The 15,299-nt window shown below is 42.6% G+C and overlaps 1 protein-coding gene across 9 annotated transcripts in view; it reads right to left on the bottom strand.

The window, feature by feature from the left end:
• LOC119233047 (uncharacterized) overlaps nucleotides 1-15,299 on the bottom strand; it is a 79,827-nt gene that overhangs the window by 20,594 nt on the left and 43,934 nt on the right. For 7 of the 9 annotated variants that reach the window (XM_054689827.1, XM_054689830.1, XM_054689828.1 and 4 more), the window contains 3 exons: nucleotides 6,370-6,468; nucleotides 6,156-6,248; nucleotides 1,752-1,967 (listed from right to left, as the gene is read on the bottom strand). In XM_054689827.1, coding sequence (XP_054545802.1) covers nucleotides 1,752-1,967; nucleotides 6,156-6,248; nucleotides 6,370-6,468 — 408 coding nt within the window. Of the gene's footprint in view, nucleotides 1-1,751; nucleotides 1,968-3,542; nucleotides 3,610-6,155; nucleotides 6,249-6,369; nucleotides 6,469-15,299 lie in introns of all 9 variants that reach the window. The other 2 variants (XR_008549773.1, XM_054689832.1) reach the window with 2 other exon arrangements.

The following is a 15,299-nucleotide window of genomic DNA, read 5'->3' as shown; positions in this document are numbered from 1 at the left end:
AACACACCCACATCATCATCTTCAGAGACCCAGCAATAGCCTGTAGTGCAGAGTACAGTCATCTCAGTAAGGATTTAGCTAAAGAACAAACAAACCAAGGAATGAACAAACAAAAGAAAAAACCCCAACCCACCTGTCTTAAGGCAGCCTGCAGGCCTAGTTCTCCCCAGGGACACAATCTACTATATCATTGACAACAGGACACACCCTCTCACTGAGGAGTCTCTTTTGGCTTTGAGCAGCATTCTACTCTCATTTTAATGTTGGGTGATATTAGTCCTAATTTGAATTTGGATTTGTTAACCTTACTTCCTTAATTGTATACCCAGTTCTTCCAGAACAAGAGTGGGTTCTGCCTTACATGAGGAAAGGACCCATCCTCAAACACTTAGCCCCTCTCTCTGGAAGCCAACCTTTGTCTTTCTGGTCACCAGGCCTGACCTGAAATTTCCTAGGCCCAGCTTGGTCATCCTTTAGCGTAACGGGGCCCTCTTAGCACTCCTGAGATTCCAGGTGCTTTAGCAGCTGACGTCAAAAACCAAATAATTTTGTGTATTGTATCAAAAGGTCATTCCTGGGATTTTGGGTCAACAAAATGAAAATGCAACCCATGGAGTGGACAAAAATATGTACAAATAATATATCATATAAGGAGTTCACCCAAAATATATAAAGAATATAAATTTGTGCTACAATTAAATATTGATAACAGACTTGAAGAGACATTTTCTAAAACGAGATATGCCCATGACCAAGTTCACAAAAGGTGCTCAGTGGCTCTAATCATCAGATAAATGCAGATCAAAAGGGGAAATGGAAGGCCATGTCACCCTCATCTGCAAGATTATGACCAAAATTCAAGAGGAAAGCAATGGTGAGGGGCGGGAATGAAGGAACTGGGTGGGGATCTCTCAAAGCAGCACCCAGTGCAGGAGACATCCCTGCCCAGGAATGTGGTTCTGGGTTCCATGGCCCTGTCTCCCAGTGCTTGTGTCTCCAAGAGAGCCCAGGAGACACCCCCCAACTCCCCCCACCCCATACACACACAGCCATTGCAGGCCCCTTCCCAAATCTCTCCTAATTCTCAGGGGAAAAACACCCAGACAGACACTGCTGGACAAATGTCCTGATCTGGGACCCAGGAAATGTACATACTTTCCTGGGTCTGTCTCCACCTCCCCTTGTGAGTCCCGACCCCTCTCTTAGCCTCAGGTCTCCCTGTGGCAGGAAGAAACTCCGCCCCCCGGTTCTGCTGGAGCAATAGCAGCACAGCAGCAGCAGTAGCATCTGGGCTCCTGTGTACTGAGCAGCTGCTGGGTGTGAGATCTGTGCCGAGTGTTTACCGTGGGGTCTCTTCACCCTCACACAGTCCACAGCGCAGGCTCTTGCTCTCCCATGTACAGATAGGGACCCTGAGGCGGAGCAGGGAAGGGCGAGAGCCAGGAGGCCAGGCCAGATTCTCCTGGGAGCTGACAGGACACCTACCCCCTTCCTCCCAGGGCCCTTGCGAATGTCAGCCTCCTCCTCTCTGGGCTCTGAGCAGGTGAGGGACCATGGGGTACTGGGAATGTACTTGGCAGATGAAGTGTCCTGTAAGAGCTGCCTCCTCTGGTCCCAGATCTACCCTTGGATAGAGTGGGCCTCAATCACTGACAAGAAGAAGGTTTAGGAAGATAGGGGTGGGGCCCAAGGTGGGCAGAGGTGGTGGGGGAATGAAGATTGAAAACAGGCAGAGGGCAATTTGTACTCACATGATTTAGTATCCATAAGTTTTAGGTCATCAACCAGCCTTCTCAAGGTTGCCAGTGGGTCACCTGACTTCACCTTGTCAGCCCCACTCAAAGGAGAAGACTGTCTATGTTGCTGGAGATCAGAATCATTGTGGTTCTCACTTTCTTTGTTTGATTTCTGCTTCTGCTGGTCTTCACGTTCCTTAGCAAATATGCGGCGGACACTTGGGATCACAACTGGAAATGGTGGGCAGTGGAGGTGAGGATCATCAGGCAGGCAGGAAACAGTGGTCCCCCTTGGCCCCACCACCTCCCAAACACAAGACTCCATTGGGATCATTCCTTTCCTGGTAAGCTCCTACCCAGCACTCACTCACAGCCCAGCTTTTCACACCCCAGGGAACCTGCTAGTAGGTGGTGCTGGGGGAGGAGGGAGAAGGGAGTGCTAGAAAAGCCATAAGGAGGAGCCCTAGGGAGTGGTGCCAAAGACCAGCCTCAGCAAAATGTTGTGTCAGGAGTCCCTGAGAGGATGAGACGGCCTAGGCGAAATTGTAATGCATATATGCTTTGAATTATATCATAAAATTTGAACTAGATTCTGTATATCAAAAATTTTGGATCATGATCTTAAAATTTGTTTTTATGAGAACTTATATAGGCACCGTTTATATTAGTACTCCAGAGGTAAAAAACAAAACAAAACAAAAACACAAAAACAGACACAAACAGACATAGAGATCTCTTGATATACATTTAAAGTTTTGGCCATGTGTATATTTTTTAAAAGATAGTTTTACCACTATGTGTGAAGATACTGAGGTTTTTAATGAGTTAAAAGCTAAAATCTGCACATAGAATAAGTGTCTAATCTTAATTACTACCAAAGACCTTGGGCTCAAGACCATAGCAGTCATGGCAGTTTTTACTAACCTTTTTTAGGTAAGAAAATATTTTTTGAATTTATATTTTTAAGAAATGATTTTTTGGCTTTAGGTTGTCAACACTTTATCTCACTGAGAATGAGCATTTTTTAAAACATAAAAGAACACTCTTATCTTGAGAATAGAAGAAGTAAATTTTTACAGTTTGCCTATTTTTAGGCTTTTATTAAAATCTGAGGTTTAGAATTTAGCTCAAAAATGTCTGTGTTACCACTTCATATTTTACCAGGTTAATTAGTTTTAACAAAAAACTTAACCTTTTACAGGTCCAATAAGTAAATTTAAAAGCTTTTATTCAACCAATAAGAATTTTGTATAGCTTGTCAGCAAGTCCAAAGTAACTCAGCAGTTTTTACCTTATACAATCTAGACTTTATAATCAGAAAAACACAGGGAAATAGAACTTTTTTCCTAGAATGAACCAAAATAATTTTTTTAACGTGGATAAAAGGAGAGTCCAGTCCCCACAGCAGAAAGGCAGTAGAGACCTGCCAGTGATCTCAACACCAGAGAAAAAGTCCAGGCAGCTGCTTGCTGAGACCAGAGGCAGTCCCCAACTTGCTCCATGTTTTTTTATTCAAACTCCCATCCCTGGGGAACCAGGGACAACACATTTCAACAAAATTTAGGAAACTAGCCAATTGTGCATGAGAGGTCGTAAGGCCTCTCTTAGCAAGTGTATACTTAATTATATCAACAAAGAGTCCTCTTTCCCTAGACTGGATATGGCTCATAACTTCTCAAAATATGACACCCACTTGTCCAGTTCTTGATTACTGCTCCTCTCTCCCCTGTTTTTCCTCCACAGGGAGGTATGCGCCCTACCCTATGAGCAGATCCTAGCTGTCCCCGTAAAGGAAAGAAAGCTTACCTTTCAGGTCCCTGTTCGGGCTCACTTGTCGACGACCAGCCTCAGCAAAATGTTGTGTCAGGAGTCCCTGAAAGGATGAGATGGCATCGGTGAAAACTTAAGGGTTAAGGGGAAGGGGATGAGGTAGTGAGGAGACACTGACACTCAATGAGGTGAAAGTATTTTCTCATTACCTCATCCCCTTCCCCTTAGCCCTTAAGTTTTCGCCGACACCGTCTCATCCTTTCAGGAACTCCTGACATGACATTTTGCCAAGGCTGGTCATCGGCAGAGTGGGAGACACTGGAAAAGGTCAGGAGACCTGGGATCGGGGGAGGGGAGGCATCATTCAGTATCCCTGATAGGGTGGGAGGGTGAGTGGGGTGGGGTGACAGTCACCATTCTGTATCCTCTGAGTCTTCCTGCTCTGGGCCTGGACTCTGGGGTTGTAAGCTTGAGTTTTGTTGCAAATAAGAGGTGTAGGTTTCAGGTTTCGAGCTCAGAGCATGCACCCCCAGGTCTCCTCAAACCTCTCCTGGCCCTGGGACACCAAATGAGAAGAACAGGCCTCAAGCAGCCAGAGCAGGAAGTCACCCAGTGGAAACCACACTGGGGGAGCGGAAGGGTCAGGGCAGGCCTGCCAAGGGCAAGATTCAGAGCAGGACACCCACATCAGGCACCTCCACAGGCAGAACAGGTAGTAGAATCATAGTGCTCACCATCCTGGGCAGGGAGCCCTGGAGCATACAGGTGCAGGTGCTTTCAGGTGCGCCCCTGCCCCCAACCTACATGTAGAGCTGGGTGTGTGCTTTCTAGGGATGTAGGTGTGGGGTGCAGTGCAGCTGTCAGAAGGAAACTACAGCAGTCCCAGGGAACATTGTTCCAGCCCCTCCTGGATTTCAGGGTTTCCTGGGCCCCGTTGCAAATCCTGCCATGTATGAGGGGCACTGAGCTGTGTGTGTTCCAGGCCAGGGGTGCTCTACGGCAGCTCAGCACTCAGTGAATCAACATTCCCACATGAAGCACAGCTGGGGACAGCGGGTGCAAGAGTGACATCCGCGGATGCTTTCCTGTTGGGGAATTGTTTCTGGAGGTTCCTGGCTTGACCTGGGCTGGAGGAGCCAGGCCTGAGGAGCTTTCAGCTCAGACTTGCTTAGACACTGACTCCTTGGGTGACTGATTCATTGCCCTTAGTCTCACTTTGCTCACCTGTCAAATGGGCCATCTTAGGTAAGCCAAGTGGCAAAATTTCAGCAACAGCTCGTCGAAAACTTTAAACATTTTATATAATGATTACTTCTATTTTTAATGGACAATACCCACTGGAGGACATTCTGACAGTCAGGTCCAGCAGGAGCTGGATGTGCTGCCCTAAAGAAAGGGTGATGCCAGGAATTTGAGCCTCCACTGAGGACCCTAAGACTCCGTGTGTAGAGAAGTTTATTCTGGAAGAGGGTTTGTGTTGTTTTCTCTAGGATACCCAGCTGGTGTCCTACAACTCAATGAAATACTGACATGAACTGCCCTTACTCAGCACAGGATCCAGGGGTTCAAGGGCTTAATCCTATACCACACACTGCTGTCCGCTTCAGAAGGCAGTTGCCAATGAAGTGCCTTATCATCCACTCTGTTTGTTCATCCTGTTGACAAACTCCGTAGACCTTACAAACCCACAAATCCACTCCAGTTTGATAGTTTCCTAGGCTGAATCGCAGGACTCAGGAGCAGTCTCCTTACTGGTTTAGGGTGCAGGTTTCTGGCTTAGTACCCACAAAGGGACTCAGCACAGGGTGAGGGGTGGGGGGAACAGGGGCTCCTGAGACCTGTCCAGGTGTGCCCCTTCCAGCCCTTCTATGTTCCACCAACAAGGAAACTCTAGCCTGAAAAGGCTTTCTATTTTTTGGTTTCATTGCGTAGGCAGGATTGATGAAATCCTGGCTTTAGTGAGGAACTTAATCTCAGCCCCTCTCCCTGGAAGCCTGAGATAAATCTGTGCACCGAACAGTAATATCTGAAATCTTTTGTTAAATATACTCCAGTCTATGCAGTTTCGTCCTCTCTCTTCTTTTTCTACCCTTCCCTCGGTGTGCCATGAAGACAATATCAGGCCTTGCTGTTCTTTCTACGAATATATACTTTTAACCTCCCCTGAACTTTGACAAGAATAAACACACCAATATCATCTTCAGAGACCCAGAAGAGCCTGTAGTGCAGAGTAGATTCATCTCAATAGAGATTTAGCAAAAGAACAAACAAACCAAGGAATGAACAACAACAACAAAAAAAACCCCAACCCACCTCTCTTAAGGCAGCCTGCAGGCCTAGTCCTCCCAAGGGACACAATCTACTATATCATTGGCAACAGGACACATCCTCTCAGTCAGCCTCCTCCTCTCTGGGCTCTGAGCACCTCTCCTGGGCAGGTGAGGGCACATGGGGTGCTGGGCATGCACTTGTCAGGTGAAGGGTCCTGTAAGCGCTGCCTCCTCTGGTCCGGGATCTCCCCTTTATAGAGTGGGCCCCAGTCACTGACTAGAAGAAGGTCTAGGAGGGTCCAGGGAGGGGGGCAAGGGCTCAGAGGTGGTGGGGATATCAGAAGATAGACATCCTGGAGAGGGAACTTTGTCTACTCACTTGGGATGAGAAGTGAAACCAAAATCAAGATCATATTCTGTTGACGCTGAGACCTTCTATCCCTGTTCTGCCATCCACCTGGGTTCTCGGAACCTTTTGATGGAGGAAAAAAAAAATTAAGCAAATGGTTGTAGTAATAGGTCCCATCAGATAAGCATTTCAATCCAGGTGCAAGTAACTTTCCAGTCTAGGTGAAATGAGCAATTTTGCTTACTTCCAAATCTTCCCTGTGAAGGATTCATGGCCAGCTCTCTATACCCTTCTCCAAACAAAGTTGCATTCCAGAAGGAAAGGATCCATAGAAGAAGACAGGCTGCAAAGAGTGAGGATCAACATGTTGCAGAGAAACACTGGGAGTAAGTTCTCCCATAAAAAGGATTAATAGGGAGGAAAAGTGGCAGGTCCAAGAACCGGGACATGGAGATACAAGGCCAACTCTGGCAAACTGCCTGAAGAGGAAAGTTGCAATAAAAGTGGAGGAGAAGAGAGGAAAATATCAGAACCCTGCCACCCTCCCCCACCCACCAATACTGTCCAGCCAACAGAAAGCAGGGGGGGGGAAAAAAAAAAGCAAACTAGTGATCAAGCAGGACAGTGCGTGGAAAGGAACTACTGTAGGCACCGCACCCTGCGAACAGGAACTGTGGAGAACCTTGAGGGAAATGCCATGGAAGTGAGCGAAGGGCTCTGGGCGCCATTAGAAGATAAGGACTCTGTGGAGAGACAGACCTGCAAATAGCCCAAGGCCAGCTGGTAAGTTTGTGCAGAAAGCGCGTGGGCGCTCGAAAAACACGCAGATTGCAGCTGCCCAGGTCCCCACGACCTAGGTTTGTGGGGAGATACGCGGGACCAAGCACTGAGGTGAATGACCCTCACTGAGTAATCAAAAACCAAGCTCCAGGACAGGGGAGCAGGGTGAAAAGGTGCCATTTCTGCAGACGCTGAACTAGGTTACCTCCCGTGTCCCAGATCTAAAGACTTCGGAACTGAGAACTGGGGCATGAAATTTGGAGTGTGGGATCCCCACGACGTGCAGCACAGGACAGACACAGCACCCCACGCCTTTGAGCCATTCCATTCCATCCCCACTCAGTTCCCCAGAGACCTGGGAGGAAAAAGCACAACTCTGGAAGGATACTAGGAAAGAACTTGGTGCCACCTAGCGATGGGAACAAAATTACCAACCTCCTAGTAGTGGAAGCCAGGGATTCCAAAACTACATTGGGCTCTGAGATGGGGTGGGCCACATAAATGGGAGTAAGAAGGGAAACAAGGCCTGGAGCAAGCCCCGTTCTGAACTAAGAGCCAGGCACAGGATTTGGGGCGTGGGATGTGCCATAACATTGGGCACTGCACAGGGTGACAACTGGTGTTTTGGATCTCAGTGCCCTGGGACTGAGACCTAGAGCTCAGAAATCAGGGCACAGAATCAACTCGGATATTAAAGAAAATGCATATATAATGGAAGGCACAGCACCGGGTGAACACTGGGCAGACACAGAACCCAGTGTGAGCAATAGTCCCTGAGTTGACATGTTCCCCTCCCCATCTCTGTTTCTCAGAGAACTTCAGGGGAAAAGCAGAGGACAGTAAGTACAGGTCTCTGGCAGAAAACAATCCTACAAGCAAATAGACTAAAAAAAAAGAAGGCAGGAACAGCTATACTTATATCAAATGAAATAGACTTCAAATTAAAAAAAGGTAAAAAGAGACAAAGATGGACACTACATTATGATCAAGGGGACAATGCATTAGGAAGATATAATACTCATTGTGGGGGCTCCTATTACTGCAGCAGGTTGACTGCCTCATACCGTGGGGCCAAAGAAACTGCCTCATACTGAGGGGCCAAAGAACCCCCTGTGCCTCATACCATGGGGCTGAAATCCTGTCATAACCTGCATACGTTCTCTACCTTTTGTTCTTGGCCACAGGAGCAAATAACATTGAATTGGGCTAAGGCACACTGGAGGAGACTAGGTGGGTGAGCATGCTCAATAAAACATGCTGAGAATTTGTTTTCAGCTCCTGACCACACTTTTATATATTGGTAATCAAATTCAGCATATTAAAACACATCTTACAAAAATAGACTCAAAGTTAAAGGATGGAAAACAATCCTACAAGCAAATGGAACAAAAAAAGAAAGCAGGAACAGCTATACTTACATCAGATAAAACAGATTTCAAACTCAAAAAGATAAAAAGAGACCCCAACAGTCACTACATTATGATCAAGGGGACAATACTTCAAGAAGAAATAACACTCATTAACATATATTCACCAAATGAAGGAGCACCAAAATATATCAGACAACTATTGTCATCTCTGAAAACAGACATCAGAGAAAACACATACGTAGTGGGAGACTTCAACACACCGCTATCAACAATGGATAGATCAACAAGACAAAAAATAAATAAAGACACTAAAGCTCTGAATAAGGACCTAGAGCACTTGGGCTTAACAGACATCTATAGAACACTAAACCCAAAAAAATCTGAGTACACATTTTTCTCAAGCGCACTCAGATCATTCTCCAGGATCGATCACATACTGGGACACAAGACAAACATCAACAGATATACACCAAGATTGAAATGATACCAACCATCTTTTCTGACCATGAAGGCATCAAACTAGAAATAAACCATTAAAAGAAGGCAAGGAACTCTCCTATCTCATGGAGATTGAAACCACACTACTGAAAGACCATTGGACCAATGAGGAGATCAAAGAAGAAATTAAAAAATTCGTTGAATTGAATGACAACGAGGACATCAATTTCCTAAATGTATGGGATGCAGCAAAAGCAGTAATAAGAGGAAAATATATAGCAATAGAAGCTCACATCAAGAAACAAGAAAGAACTCAAAGAAACAACCTAATCTCGAAGCTCAAAGATCTAGAAAAAGAACAACAAAAAAACCCCCCAAAACCAGTAGAAGAAAAGAAATAATAAAAACCAAAGCAGAAATAAATGAAATTGAAACTAAAAAAACAATCCAAAAGATCAATGAAACCAAGAGCTGGTTCTTCGAAAAAATCATTAAAATAGACAAACCCCTAGCCAGGCTCACAAAGGAAAAAAGGGAGAAAGCACAAATAAACAGGATCATAAATGAAAGAGGAGAAATCACAATGGACACAGCAGAAATCAAAAAAATAATCAGTACCTACTATGAACAGTTATATGGAAACAAGTTCAACAATCTAGAGGAGATGGACAAATTCCTACAACTCTACAATCACCCAAAGCTAGACAAAGAAGAAATAGAACACCTAAACAGACCAATTACAAGCAGCGAATTTGAAATGGTAATCAAAAACCTCCCCAAAAACAAAAGCCCAGGACCTGATGGATTTACAAATGAATTCTACCAAACATTCAGAGACGAATTAGTGCCTATCCTTCACAAACTCTTCCAAAATTTGAGAAGGAAGGGATAATACCAAACACGTTCTATGAAGCCAACATTACACTAATACCAAAACCGAACAAGGACAACACAAAAAAGGAAAACTACAGGCCAATCTCCCTAATGAACACTGATGCAAAAATCCTCAATAAAATTTCAGCTATCAGAATCCAACAATATATCCATAAGATAATTCACCACGACCAAGTAAGACTCATGCCAGGGACACAAGGATGGTTCAACATCTGAAAATCAATCAGCTTGGCAGAAAATAATCCTACAAGCAAATAGACTAAAAAAAAGGAATCATTTATGATCCTGTTTATTTGTGCTTTCTCCCTTTTTTCTTTGTGAGCCTGGCTAGGGGTTTGTCTATTTTATTGATTTTTTTGAAGAACCAGCTCTTGGTTTCAACGTTATCCAACACATCAACAAAAAGAAATATAAAAACCATATGATAATATCAATCGATGCTGAGAAAGGTTTTGACAAAGTGCAACATCCATTCATGATAAAAGCCCTTGAAATTCTTGGGATACAAGGAACATACCTCAACATCATAAAGGCCATATATGACAAGCCAACAGCCAGTATCATTCTCAATGGTGAAAAGTTGAAAGCATTTCCATTAAGATCTAGAACAATATAAGGATGTCCACTCTCACCACTGCTTTTCAATATAATACTGGAAGTCCTAGCCAGAGCAATAAGACAAGAGAAAGACATACAAGGAATCCAAATAGGAAAAGAAGTCAAACTATCACTATTTGCAGATGATATGATAATATACATAGAGAACCCCAAAAACTCCACAGAAAAACTAATTCAATTCATCAATCAGTTCAGTAAAGTGGCAGGATACAAAATCAACACGCAAAAGTCAGTAGCCTTCCTATACACAAACAATAAATCTGAAGAAGAAGAAAACAAAAAAAACCATCCCTTTTATTATCAAAACAAAAAAAAATCAAATACTTGGGAATAAATCTAACAAAAGAGGTAAAGGATCTATACAAAGAAAACTACAAAACACTGTTAAAAGAAATAGAAGAAGACACAAAGAAATGGAAAGACATCCCCTGCTCTTGGCTTGGAAGAATAAACATTATGAAAATGGCCATCCTACCAAAAGCAATATACAGATTCAATGCTATTTCAATAAAAATTTCAATGTCATTCTTCAAAGAAATAGAACAATTATTGATGAAGTTCATATGGAATCACCAAAAACCATGAATAGCCAAAGCTCTCCTGAAAAAAACAGAAGGGAATGGAGGCATCACACTCCCAGACTTCAGACTATACTACAAAGCCATAATCATCAAAAATGCATGGTATTGGAACAAGAACAGACACACAGACCAATGGAATTGAATAGAAAATCCAGAAATAAACCCACAGATTTATGGTCAACTAATCTTTTTTTTTTTTTAAAGATTTATTTATTTATTTGTTTGTTTGTTTATACATACAAGCACTGGGTACAGTCAGAAGCACGGGCGGGTAAGAGAATTCACCAGAGCGGGGAGCAGAGCAGGCAGAAGGACCGAAGTACACTGCTGAGGGGAGCAGTGGACGGCAAGAGAGGTCTGCGCACCACGCGGGACCCTCCTCTTGTGGCCAGGGAGCAGCCAGGGGATTGAACCTGCGCCGCATAGGCTGCGGGCAGCTTTGCAACCCAGCACTCAACCGCTGCACCACCGGGGAGGCCCTGGTCAACTAATCTTTGACAAAGGAACAAAGACTATGTATTGGAGCAAAGAAAGTTTGTTCAATAAATGGTGCTGGGAAAACTGGGTCGCTACATGCAAAAGAATGAAGCTTGACCACTACCTCACACCATACACAAAAATCAACTCAAAATGGATTAAAGAACTAGACATAAGACCTGAAACCATAAAATACATAGAAGGAAATACAGGTGAAACACTACGTGATATGCACATCAAAGACATCTTTACAGACACATCACCCAAAGCAGTGATAGTGAAGACAAAGATCAACAGCTGGGACTACATCAAATTAAAGAGCTTCTGCACAGCAAAAGAGACAATAACAAAAACAAAGAGAAACCCCACCAGCTGGGAGAACATTTTTGCACACAACACTAATGATAAAGGACTGATCACAAAAATCTGCAAAGAGCTGATGAGACTCAACAACAAAGAAAATAATCCAGTCAACAAATGGGCAGAAGAGCTAAAAAGAAACATCTCTGAAGAGGAAATGCAAATGGCCAACAGGCATATGAAGAAATGTTCAACATCACTTGTCATCAGGGAAATGCAAATCAAAACTACCATGAGATACCATCTCACACCAGTGAGAATGGCACATATTAAAAAAACTAGCAACAACAAATGTTGGCGAGGGTGTGGAGAAAAAGGAACTCTTCTGCACTGTTGGTGGGAGTGCAAACTGCTCCAACCACTATGGAGAGCTGTATGGAGATTTCTGGACCTACTAAACATAGAGCTTCCATATGATCCAGCAATTCCACTCCTAGGTATTTACCCAAAGGACACAGAAACATCAATTCCAAAGAACACCTGCATCCCTATGTTTATAGCAGCACTATTTACAATAGCTAAGCTTTGGAAACAACCCAAATACCCAAAAATAGATGACTAGATCAAGAAAATGTGGTACATATACACCATGGAATATTACTCAGCATTCAAAAAAGATAAACACATGCAATTTGCAGCAACATGGATGGAGCTGGAAGAGATCATGCTCAGCGAAATAAGCCAGAAAGAAAAAGAAAAATACCGGATGGTCTCACTCATAGCAGGAATCTAGAAAACTTAAATAAGGGACCAGGAAAATGAATAACTATAAGAAAGTGAAAATCAAAATCAACAAAAAACTATGAACCAGAGACACTCTATGGGGGGTGGGGGGTGGGGGGGGAGGGATTGGGGTCAAAATAAGGGGATTGCAATTGTATGGGGAATATAAAAATAAAATTTATTTAAAAAAAATTACCCCAAGTAACTTTAAAGATCATCTTTGAAAAGATGCTTTTCATGGGAATTCTTAAACATTGAATAACTAAATAATTTAGAACATTAAAAATAAATAAATAAATAAATAAATAAAAGTGTAACATAAAAAAAAAATAAAACACATCTTACCACTAGATGTCACTCTGATTATAAATGGATTTGCGTTACTCCACATGTTCATAATTCATCTCTGTTTCGTGGAATAATGTTAAAAATCACCTTTTGGGCATCTGGGATAACACTAATGTCTCCTTAGACCTTTTGTCTCTTCAGGATGACATTCAGGCTATTAGCCTTGCCTATACACCCACTTCTACTCCTGCAGTAGTGGCTGACTCCTTTCTGGCTACTTTACAGCATTTTACGATCAAGTCTGCCTGGCTCCCCTCCTTCATTTCCATAGGTCTCGTGGTGTTTGTTTTCATGCTTCTCCTTTTTCTCCTCCCACTTATTGTTAAGCTCCTTTTTAGAGCCATTAAACAAACTCATATTGAGGTAAAAACTTTGCAAATGCTGGCCAAAAACAAAAAAGGGCGAACTGCGGGGGCTGCTATTACCGCAGCAGGTTGACTGCCCCACACTATGGGGCTGAAGAACCCCCGTGCCTCACACCATGGGGCTGAAGATCTTGTCATAACCTGCATATGTTCTCTACCTTTTGTTCTTGGCCACAGGAGCAAATAACCTATTTGCGTAGTTAAAGTTCTGATTAAACATTGAATTGGGCTAAGGCACACTGGAGGACACTAGGTGGGTGAGCATACTCAACAAAACACACTGAGAATTTGTTTTAAGCTCCTGACCCTTGTACCTCTTAGAAGTTTAGTTGAAACTTGATGATTTAAGAGAATGAGAGTCTAGCAAACAGGAGACACTACTGATTGACTCCATGCTGCTGACTTCCAACTGGAGGCCATAAAGATATAGATAGTCTTTGATGACACAACTTTAGTGAAAGGATGTGCACTGATGATTATCCCCTGTTTTAAATGATTGACTAACCTAGTAATGAAGTTCAGTATAATTCCTTTATCTATTAACCCTAAAGGGCACTTTTCTTTAGAGTGCATGTAGATGCCAGATGTCCATGGGAAAGGAATGTATTAATTGTTTCTGCTTTACTTTAATGCATATACTGATGTTATCTTATGCTTGCTTTAATGTATAAATAAAGACCCGCTGAGACCCTCAGCAGGAGATACTAGCACGAAACACTTGTGTCTGTGTCTTCCTTATGCTCTTTCTCTGATTGCACCGACGCTCTCCCATCCTTCAGGAACCCCTGATACCCAGGCTGCTGCGGCTGGCTTGTGGCAACTCATCAACATATACTCACCAAATGAAGGAGCACCAAAATGTATTACACCATTATTATCATCTCTGAAAACAGACATTGAAGAAAATACATATATAGTGTGAGACTTCAACACTCCAGTCTCACCAATGGACAGATGAACGAGACAAAAGTAAATAAAGACACTTGAGCCCTAAGTAAAGACATAGAACTCATGGAGTTAACAGACATCTGTTAGGACACTGCACCCAAAAAATATCCAAGTACACAGAGTACACATTTTTCTCAAGCACACATAGATTATTCTTCAGAATTGATCACATATTGGGCCACAAGACAAACATCAACAGATACATGAAGATCAAAATCATTCCAACTATCTTCACTGATCATAAAGGCATCAAACTAGAAATAAATCATGAAAAGAAAACAAGGAACCTTCCCACTTCATGGAGATTGAAATCCAGAGTACTGGAAGACCGCTGGACTAATGAGGAGATCAAAGAAGAAATTAAAAAAATACTTTGAGTTGAATGACAAGGAGGACACCACTTTCTAGATTGTATGGGATGCAGCAAAAGCAGTAATAAGAGGAAAATACAATACAGGTGCACATCAAGAAACAAGAGAGAACTCAAAGAAACAACCTAATCTCACATCTCAAAGAGCTAGAAAAAGAACAACAAGCAAACCCTAAGGCCAGTAGAAGCAAGGAAATACAAAAATCAAAGCAGAAATAAATGAAATAGAAATTAAAAAAACAATCCAAAAGATCAACAAAACTAAAAGTTGGTTCTTTGAAAAAATAAACAAAATAGACAAACATCTAGCCAGGCTTACAAAGAAAAAAAATGGAGAAAACACATATAAACAGGATTACAAATGAAAGAGGAGAAATCACAACAGACTCAGTAGAAATCAAAAGAATAATCAGAGCTTACTATGAACACTTACATGCAAATAAATGAAACAATCCAGAAGAGATGGACAAATTCCTAAAATGATATAAACATCCAAAGCTGGATAAAGAAGAAATAGAACAACTAAACAGACCAATTATAAGCAGCGAAACTGAAGCAGTAATCAAAGTGCTCCCCAAAAACAAAAGCCCAGGCCCAGACTGTCTTCACAAATGAATTCTACCAAACGTTCAGCAGTGAATTATTGACTGCATAAACTCCTTCAAAAAATTGAAAAAGAAGGAATACTTCCAAATATGTTCTACGAAGCCAATATTACACTAATACCAAAACCAAAGACAATACACAAAAAAGAAAATTATATGCCAATCTCCATAATGAACACTGATGCAAAAATCCTCAACAAAATCCTTGCCAACAGAATTCAACAATGCATCAAAGGGATAATACACCACAATCAAGCGGGATTCATCCCAGGGGCACAAGGAGGTTCAACATACAAA

This window comes from Talpa occidentalis, unplaced genomic scaffold (genome assembly GCF_014898055.3).
Source record: "Talpa occidentalis isolate TD23 unplaced genomic scaffold, MPIMG_talOcc4v2.1 talOcc4.7, whole genome shotgun sequence".
Lineage (NCBI taxonomy): Eukaryota > Metazoa > Chordata > Mammalia > Eulipotyphla > Talpidae > Talpa > Talpa occidentalis.
The sequence above is the reverse complement of the archived record's forward strand: the minus strand, read 5'-3'. Positions and strand labels throughout refer to the sequence as shown.